This window comes from Pygoscelis adeliae, unplaced genomic scaffold (genome assembly GCF_000699105.1).
Source record: "Pygoscelis adeliae isolate BGI_AS28 unplaced genomic scaffold, ASM69910v1 Scaffold161, whole genome shotgun sequence".
Taxonomy (NCBI): domain Eukaryota; kingdom Metazoa; phylum Chordata; class Aves; order Sphenisciformes; family Spheniscidae; genus Pygoscelis; species Pygoscelis adeliae.
The window spans coordinates 1,277,663-1,287,672 of record NW_008824061.1 but is presented as its reverse complement, the minus strand read 5'-3'; the positions used below and the strand labels follow the sequence as shown (position 1 = coordinate 1,287,672).

Genomic DNA, 10,010 nt, shown 5'->3' with positions numbered 1-10,010 from the left:
CTGAGTGTGAATTCTAAATAATGGAGAAAAATGCCCCCAGCCTTAATACCTGACCGACTGATCTCCTTAATGGCCCTAATGACTCACTGCCTCTCTAAATACCGGAATGCAGGTAAACTGTCCATGGCCAGAAAGGCGTGGAGTCCACAATGACTCCTGTTTTCAGCTGGAAAAAGGGTAATTCAGGCAACTTTTGATTTCAGGAGAAAGGAACTCCATCATCCAGCATAGAAAGCCGCCTGGCTTTGACCCTGGCCCCCAGCAGCTGGGGAGGAGGAAGCCCTGGCTGTGGTCCCGCTGGAGGAGCAGCCCAGGAGAAAGAGGCCAGGGAGCACCAGGAGCAGCTGCCTCCGGAGGGGCTGCAGGGGCCCCGGCCAGCGCTCAGCTCTCACAGCCCCTCGCCTCCCCTTCAGAAACACCAGGTTATGGCAACACAGAAAGTGGTTTAAGCTGGTGCACTCCGTGTGAGCATCAAGACAAACCTGGGTCAATTTTTGCAGTAGTCTGTGGTGGAAAAAGCCATAATCTGCTTCCCAACAAGCACTGTATTTTGTACACAGTCCCTCCCTGTTGCAGGTGGATTAAAAATATTACCACTACTGTTAAACGTTGCCTGTTTTACTCTCGTGCTGGGCTTGTAATCATTGTATGTTGGCACCTTTTTACAGTGCGGTAAAACACTCTGACTAACATCCCTCACATGTTTGTCTTCTGCGCTTTCCCCAGAAGGGGAAGTGTGTGCTTGTTCTGTCATTTTTTTGTATTAGAATTATTTTAATATTAATTATACATTATGCATATGATATAATTGTATATATTACAGTCATTATGCAATTTATGTTTTACATGCATACTTGTGTTAGGGAAAGCAGGTCGTGGCAATGTGTTTCGTAATCAAAGTGGGAGATGAGGAGTTTGGCCGTAAAGCTTAGCTTCTCGGGGAGTCCTTGGTTGGGCCCAGGGAAGCTGGAGCAGATTTGCTACGGGGGGGAAAGAAGTGATGGGGAATTAGTGCTACCAACGTGATACATGGGTCCAGCCATGGGATGGAGAAATCCATGCCCCCCTTGTGTTGGTTTTGGCTGGGGTAGAGTTAATTTTCTTCACAGTAGCTAGTATGGGGCTACGTTTTGGATTTGTGCTGGAAACAGCGTTGATAACACAGGGATGTTTTCGTTATTGCTGAGCAGTGCTGACACAGGGTCAAGGCCTGTTCTGCCTCTCACACCACCCCACCATGTGCACATGATGCCCCAGCCAGACCTGACCCCTCTCCCGTTCACAGCAGCGAGCTGCCAGAGTTGCCATGTGCCCAAGGGTCTGTGCTGTCTGCACAACGGCAGATGCCTAAGGGTGGTTTGGGAGCAGATTAACAACCAGAAGGACAAACGGTGCACAAAGCAGATGAGAGCAAGGGATGGCCGAGGAGGTTAAGAGGCAGATAACAGAAACCACAGTAGTTCAGCAGTGGCTCAGGCCAGCCACAGGTCCTCCCTCTGACGTCTGTTCCCATCACTCCTGCGCAGGCAATGAGACATTTATCCCTGGCTGTGCACGTGCTGCATAGAGATCGGCTGATCCCTGATTTTGCCCATGTTCAGCTTTAGCAGGAGTAGGTGACAGTTGAAACATCCCAAGACACACAAAAAATTAATCAAGTTTTTTCTAGTCTAGGAAGGGGGTTGTTTCACAAGCTAGACCACGATCACAGATGTTGCACTTTAAGACCTCTGTTTTGCTTGGAGGCTAATGAAGCCTGGAATCCTGTTAGTCTCTTTATAAATAATTTAAACGAAGATGCTGCATGTAAGACTTAGAAAACAATATTAACGCGAGCAAGTGAGGAGTAACTGAGAGTATTAGCCGACTACAGAGTAATATGAATGAGCCTACGGTGGTTAGGGAGGAACATGAAATGGTATAAACACAAGTGGAACAAAATATAATTTAATAAAAAATATGCTAATTTCAAGCACAGCCTGAATGGTGGTGAGTTAAGACAAAAGAGGAGTTGTAGCTGGGTTAAGAGGGCCATGGTAAAAACTTAAGTCTGATATAAACATGGCAAATTGTTTTACATGACACGGTTCTCTTGAAAAACACAGAATCAATGAAACCAGGTTTTTCCAGCATTGCTTCTTTTTTCTGTGTGGTATTTTTCATTAAACTTGCCCCAAAATTCTGAGAAATTGTAAGTAGTTTTCATCTTCACAAAACGAAACATGTAGATTGTTTTCATTCAAACATAAATAGTATCTTTTTTGCCAGTCTGAAGTAGTGAATCATTTTTACTCACCTTTAATCCACAGTGCACTATCACAAAGAATGTGTACAGTTTGGCTCAAACATTGCATTGTGGAGAAAATATTGCGGCTGGCTACGGGCTTCAATACATCCTGAATGAGGCTTTATTAAGAGGCTGAGATATGTTATTATCTGCTTTGTGATTTACACAGCGCAAGAAAAATGAGTTTGTTGCATCATCCAAACGTGCCCGGTCCCCTTCCCCTGTGTGAAACCCATTTCTCGGGAGAGTTTCTCCTTCCATTAACTACAGCGGGTGTCGCTGGCAGCAGCGGGGTAGGCTGGAGTCCAAAGCTGCACTGACATTAACTCTGCTCCTTGTATGAGCAATTCCAGGAATGTTTTAGAGGTGCTTGTTGCCATATTTGCATTGGTAATGAAAATACCTCCCATATTAAAGTGATTTATGGAAGGCTGGGCTGGGAATGGTATCTACGGCTTCAGGACAACGGAGACGATTAGCCACGATGCTACTGCAACGTCTGCTGAGTCTGGATGTCTCAGTGATGACTGTGGCTCAGGCACGCGTTGTCCCATAGCCGGCAACGCACTGGGAGCCCCAGGGCCAGGACCAGCTCTAGCTGCCTCTCCTTTTCCAGCCAGTGTTTATGACTGAGTCATTTGGGGGCAGCCCTCCACATGTGTCTGGAGAGGGGCTTACATCCACACCTCCGCTCTGCAGCAAAGCACTCCTTCACCACGCCGCGGCCACCTCCCGTTGCGGGCGCCCGGCTCCTGGTGCAACGCCTGCCCCGCCAGTCATGCTCCCCCCTGAGCTGCTCCTTCTCATCAGGAAGATGATGTAAGGGGAGCACAGACAGCAAAGGCTCAGGTTGTCTGGTCCACAGCCCTGCCCTGCTAAGCCTAGACAAGCATTTGGCAAGGAGTGATCAAACCTGCTCTTAGATCTCTCCCGTCAGCCACCCCTCAGCTCCTCCCAGAAATTTCCTTCAGAATTTTTATCCTTACCAATAGGAAGGTTTTTTTCCTAATGTCTAGTCTGAATTTCTTTTGCTCTAATTTAAAACCATTAGTAGGGACACAGAAAACTTTGTCCTTCTTTTCCATCCTACTGCTTTTTTTCTTCTTTAAGATAAACAACTCTGGTTTGCCATCAATGTAACTGGACCAGGATTTCTGTTGAAGCTAGGATGGCCTAGCTGACCATCTGCTGTGTTGGTGGATGTATTAACTTATGGACGTCTTTCTTTTCTCAACCCACAGGTGAGTACAAAATGCCGTGGCCTGTGGTGGGAATGTGTCACAAATGTTTTTGACGGGATCCAAACTTGCGATGAGTACGACTCCATCTTCGCTGAGCACCCTGGTATGTCAGAGTCAAAGATGTTTCTACAAGTGGTGGGAACACCTGAGTGTAGACAAAAAGAGCATCTGTTCTATTCAGTGACAGATAATTTGGTGCACATACATATTAGAGCCATGTTTCTTTTCTCAGTGAGGTATTACTCCCAGGGGAAGCTGGAGAAAGCTTCACCCCAGAAAAAAATGTTCCCGCAGGACCTGACCCCATTACCCACCCACATTTCCATGCCTTGTGCACTAGAATGATCTGCTTTTGTCCTGCAGTGAAGCTGGTGCTGACCCGAGCCATGATGATCACAGCAGATATCCTGGCAGGACTTGGATTTCTCTTCCTCGTCCTGGGACTGGACTGCGTGAAATTCCTTCCCGATGAGCCGCTCATCAAGCTGCGCATCTGCCTGGTCTCTGGAGTTATGCTGCTCATCGCAGGTATTCCCCTGCTACGCCCCCATCCTGCAGGACACCCTTTAGCAAATGGGGGAAGCTTTAAAGCCTTCTCTTATTTTGGGGAGAGGAGCTGGTGATTTTCTAGAGGGTAAACGTGGGGGAAGAATCTTTATTTGCTTTATTCGTGGAATATAGCTTCGTCTGTTCACTGCCTGCCCCTAACAGCACATAGTTGAGTTTATTTGCTTTCATTTCATGTATTGACCAGGTGGCTTGGCTCTGAGTTGACTGACTTCCATTTACTGCTGTTTTACTGTGAAGAAGTCAGTGTTGTTGATAAGGCAGAGACCTAATTGCTGAAGGACTAGAAAGTCCCAGCATCTTGGTTTGGTTCCTGGCTCTGCCACAGATTGTGTGACCTTGGGCAAGTCACTTAGCCAAAATCTCTGCAGCCGATCTCTAATAAAAGGATAATAACACATCTGTCCCTCCTAGGTGATAAATACCTGACTGACTGAGGTGCTTTGCTGTTACAGCCAGTGGGAGAATTTTAAACGCAAAAATAGACAGTCAACTAGGTACCAAGTAACTTCCTTTGACTTTATGCCAATATTGAGCATCCACCTCTGCTTCAGCATAAGCAGATTCAACACATAACTCACCTCAGCCACTGGGAGCACATGTAAAACACTTTGAGACGTTCTTTTAAACATCCTCCATTCACCTCCCAAAGTTTGTCTGAAAACCACTGTCAAAGATCTGAAAGTCAAAACTGATTAGAAAATTAAATTCTTGAAGCAACTTTACAACAAGTTGATAAACAAGCTGAGAAGGGAGGAGCTTTCTGCTTTTTACTGCAGAAACCTGAGTGCTGCCAGCCAGCGCTGATGGTGTGTGTGAGTGCCAAGCCGCGAGGCACAGCCTCTGCCTGACAGCGCTCCAGCTGATACCAGTAGGAGCCAGGGAAAATCCGCCAAAGTGATGGGGCTGAGGCTGAACAGGGGCCAAAACCTGCCGTTCCCATCCTAAAGACTGACCCAGCAGACAGCAGGCTATAGCTCCAGATTTTATGTTTGTGATCTCCTCGTGGTCCATCTGGGAGCTCTGTGTGGCACCTCCCTCCTGTCCTGCAGGTCTCCCAGGCATTACCGGCTCGGTGTGGTATGCCGTTGATGTCTACGTGGAGCGCTCCTCTCTGGTCTTCCACAACGTGTTTCTGGGCATCCAGTACAAGTTTGGCTGGTCGTGCTGGCTCGGCATGGCAGGGTCACTTGGCTGTTTCTTATCCGGGGCCCTGCTCACCTGCTGCATGTATCTCTTCAGAGGTGAGGAACTGTGGCAGGGCTGAAACACAGTTCAGAGATAGAGCCATCGCTCGGGGCGTGCTACAGGCACACAGGGTGGGGAAAGTCCTTCAGGGACATCCTTCAGGATGGTTGCTCATCCCCAGTAGCAATATCTTCAGCTGTGAAATGGGAATAGTGTTATTTCAGCAGCTCTAGAAAGCACATCAAGGTCTTCAGGTGGGAGCGGAGGTGTAAGTATGACATAAAATGTGTTATTATGTCATATCTTGGAGTGCTGCTTTCTCTGCATTTCGAGGCTTTGCAGCTGAAAGTCACCAAGCACTCGTTAGCAGATCCTATTTCTCTCCCTGTGCCTCACAGAGACCAGCTCTGGAAGACTCCACTCTGCTTACTCATTGAGGAAAGGCTATTCCTCAGCTGGCACAATCGTAACACATGTGCATTTGCCATCCTCGCAAACAGCTACTGCCAAAATGTATGCAGTGGACACAAGAGTGTGAGGAGGAGGTAAGCGCTCCAGAAAGAGCTCTACTTTAATTTGTAGTGGATTGCACAGAGACCCAAGCTCCTGTGGTTGTGATACAGATGCAAAGTTAAATTTCAAGGATGTACTGTACGCTACAATGTTTGCATTATGAAAGCTTCAAAAAAAACCTTCCTTCAAGAAAGTAATCTCTGAGAAGATCTTGCTTTAGGGGATCCTGTTGTCTTGAGTGCTGAGGCCACTTGCATAAGCATGGACTGAAATAACCGACACAAACTCTTTCAGCATTTGGCTCAACACTATTGGTACGAATGAGATAAATCAGCTGCTCCTGGATCAGACCCCAGTGTTCCTCATGAAGATCCCCAAACTGTAAGATGGATCTGTTCCGTGTCTGGCAATGTGTGGACCGAATGTACAAAGCAGAAAAAACAGGTGAAGAGAGGGCCCGATCATCTGGCCAACATCTGGACCCTGTGTACCCAGCATGGGGGTCTGCTCCTCTTAAAGGCAGCTGGAGAGTTCAGCAGAAGATAAAGAGCTGTGTTAAATGCCTGGCCCTCTCTTTGGCCCATGAACCTCTGCACTGAGGAAACACTGCAAATTCAGGTGCATTCTTCCCTGCAAAATACAGTCCTCTCAGTAAGTGTTCAAATGTACATTGCAGATGCTCTAGACTCACTGAGATCCGGAAATTGCCAGCTTCTTTCTGCTTAGTAAAAATTTTGCCTGGAGAAAGACAAAGTGAGTGAAGAGCCAAGATCTGACCTTCTGCATGACAATATGTCTATACCAGCTAGAAACTAGGATAAAGGATAGTAAAATCTGTTGTCCCTTTCTATCAAAAGGTATTTAAATCCAGTTCAGGACTGCTGTCCCTTGCTGCAATCCAGGTTGCCATAGGCTGGATGAGGCTAGAGCATCAGCCATGTCTTCACTAGGGTTGGTGAAAAAACCCAGCGTGGTTTAACACATTTGCGAAGGATGGATGCAAACGTGCCGACAGCCCTGCCATGCCTTTGAAGGAAAGAGAAGCTGAGACACAGTTTTCTTAGGCTTGGCAGGAACTGCCCAAATCCAGTCCTTTCTACCATGGGCACCACATCATATGGTCGTGGGCACCAGGGGTTGAGAAAAGGCTCTCAGCACAGAGATATACCTGTTCAGGGGGAGTGAAGAAACAACAGCGGAGTCTCAGGAGGGTGTGCACAGCTATGGGTACTGAGGGTCCGCTAGAGGTAGGCTTCCTCCACTGACTGCTTGGTGGGGAGACTGGATGGAGAAACTCCCTTCCTCCCCGCAGGCAATACAAAGTGACGCCTTATGTTATGAGGGCCAGAGGGAGATGGGATGGCTGTGGATGGAGTGGGCTATGTCCCAAAGAGCACCTCTGATAGCCCCTACGATGGAAGATGAGGGGGTCTGAGTCTTCTCATGGATTATCCTGGAAGCAGCATCTTGTGCTGCAGCACAGAACTGACCAGCAACGGTAAAACATAACCCAATCCTGATATGGCTCCTAATCAAATAACCTCAGGCCCTGGGACAGATGGGACAACAGCAGGTCCATATGGCTTTGCTACGGGCTCAAGCACCTCCACAAGGCTCAGATCATAATGCAACCATCTCAGCAAGAGCCCCTGCGGCAGCACTGCTGCCCAGGCAAGGGAGGCTTCATGCCTGCAGAGTCCATGTTGCTTTGGTTGGCAGATGTCTATGTTAGCCAAACTGAAAGCAACTTGTTGCCAACAGATGAGCTATACTGAACAGGTGTAAACGCAGTAGGACAAGTGACGGAGGCTTTTTTACAAAGTCCTGAGAGACGAGGAGTACAAGAGTTATGAGCAATGTGATGAATTCGTGGATTATACCAAGAATGCACAAAGAGATCTGGAGGTGATAGGAATTTCTGCCTGTTATTGCAGAAAACTGGAGAGGCAAGGCCACATCCAGAGCTTTTTTTTTAAAAAACTTTTTCACAGTCACGTCAGAAACATGTATTTGCTGTGGGGCTTTTGGGGTGGAAGAGCTGGAGCTGGTACGTTGTGCCCGGGGAGGGAAGCTCTGGGGAAGTTTGTGGGTCTGGTTCCTGGGCTGTGCCTCTGCTCCCCTGCTCCTTCAGGGACACGCCAAGAAGGAGAGGGCAGATGAACCCACTGCTCCGATGCCTGCATCCCTGCTCTTCCCCAGGGAGGCCAACGCTGCCTCAGCCTCCCCGAGGGAGGAGAGATGCCCCGACGCCCCGGGCTGACCCAGCCTGACTCACCCAGTGCAGAGGCGCTCCTCAGGAGGAGGTACTGAGCAAAGACATCATCGCTTGGACCAAAATCCTGAATCAAATCCTTCCCAGACTATGCAGCCAGCGCATTAGCCCTCACCACTAACACTCAGGGACACCTGCCAGCCTCTTGTTGCTGTTTTCTACAGCTCTTTCTGAGGCATGAAGATTATCTCTTGCTGGGAAGATTTATTTCTTGTTTAGCAGAGGAGAAATAGTCTGGGATCGCCTCCTAGCGAGGATGTAATTACAGATCTCAGATCATTGATTTCTCCTGTTCTTTTCTTCTGTAAGCTGTAGCTGAGGAGATTTCTGGGCCTTTGTCCTAATGGTCTTCAGCATGTTTTAAGGCGGTGGGAGGTGTTTTGTGACTTGCAACACATGGGTGACACCAAGCAGCGGCTCAGTGGACACTTTGGGATTAAATGTGTATGTCCTGGTCAGGGGTGAATATAGCAGACTGGTCTCATTAGTACCTCCAGCCCTGTGCTCCCCCTGGGGGTACACAAATAAGGCACACGCATACCCCAAATACTACCTTAATTCAGGGTGCATCATCCTTAAATATACATGTATACAAAGAATGTTGCATAAACATTTGTGAACCTTTCTCTTCAGTATCTATGTAGAATAAGGGTTAATTCTTTAACCATGCTCCTGTTCTAGCCACACTCTACCATAGCCTTTGAGGATCTATCTCCTGCACAAGAGGACTAGGAAAAGGTCACAGCAAGCCTTAGGTTTGCCAGGTTAATGTTTTGTAACAACCAGTCCAATGCTGCATTGCTTCATTATTCAAATCCTGCTGACAGTCTATCTGATGTTTTGATCAGTTGTTAATATTTAATTGTTAATTCACTGTTTGATTTAATTCTGACTCCGATTTCATGACTGCAGTATTCACTCCTCATTAGCTCATTACCATGCCACAATGCAGATCTATTTTAGTCTGGTTGTTTATTCATTAGCAAGAAACCTCCCAGAAAGAACACAGAACTTATTTTTTCTTTCAAAATCACAACCAGTCCCTAAGGCTAAAGACATTGCAGGTGAGGTCAGATATTAAGATATTTCCTTAATACCTACCTACATCCCATTCAGCAGCAGCTTGCTAGGAATGCCAATAGACTGACTTTGCCTTCCTGATGACTGTTCATGGCTTACCAAGGCTCTTTGCTCAGTTGCAATTTCCAGCTGAGGCCCAACATTTAATCCTTCAGTGCCAACAGCCTTTCAGGCTTCTCCAGATTTTCACTGACTTCCAAGGAGTATTTTCGTACGTTTGGGCATCTCAGTCTCGTTGCTTCGTTTCCCAGGGTATAGGCAGAGTCAGGGACTTAGCTGAGAGCTGGGACTCCCACGCTTCCTCCCTGCTGTACCCGCCCCACGGTGTCTCCTTGAACCTGGGGCTCCCCATTGCCCTCTCCACTGACAGCACACAGCTCGGTGCAGTCTGCCACGGATCTGGCTGTTTGGAAGTTATGGAAAATAGCAAAGTCTTGTAGGTAAGCTCTTTGCTAAGTTGATTTCATGCCTTATAGATAGGTATTGATTTGCTTTTTTGATCCAGGCAATTGCGAGAGATAATAAAACAATGACATCTGCAATGGCTGTCCTTTTCTGCATGCAATATTTTGTCCTCTCACTACCTCCATCAGCCTTGTTCATAAGGGCTTTTAATAACTCCATCTGTAATGAGGACTCACTCTTACTGTGACCTTGTGAACTAGACTGTCTCCTACTGCAGCTGCATGAATATTTCCCAAAAGATGGATTTCCTGCCTTTTCACACACATTGTAATGTGATTCTGGTGTGAATTCAGTAGATCTGAACAATTATTTTCAGTAGGTAAGAATGTTACTTCAGAATTCTGTTTTCCTTACATATTGTGACATTAGTGAGATATAATAAATGCAGTTGCCTTTG

At 47.1% G+C, this 10,010-nt stretch overlaps 1 protein-coding gene across 1 annotated transcript in view; it reads left to right on the top strand.

Annotated features, from left to right (window-relative positions):
* Positions 1–5,821, top strand: part of CLDN16 (claudin 16) — a 7,381-nt gene extending 1,560 nt beyond the window's left edge. Inside the window, exons 2-5 of the mRNA XM_009334095.1 lie at positions 3,529–3,631; positions 3,892–4,056; positions 5,148–5,339; positions 5,682–5,821. Of these exons, the coding sequence (XP_009332370.1) occupies positions 3,529–3,631; positions 3,892–4,056; positions 5,148–5,339; positions 5,682–5,821 (600 nt within the window). The remainder of the gene's footprint in view (positions 1–3,528; positions 3,632–3,891; positions 4,057–5,147; positions 5,340–5,681) is intronic.
* Positions 5,822–10,010: the final 4,189 nt, after the last annotated feature.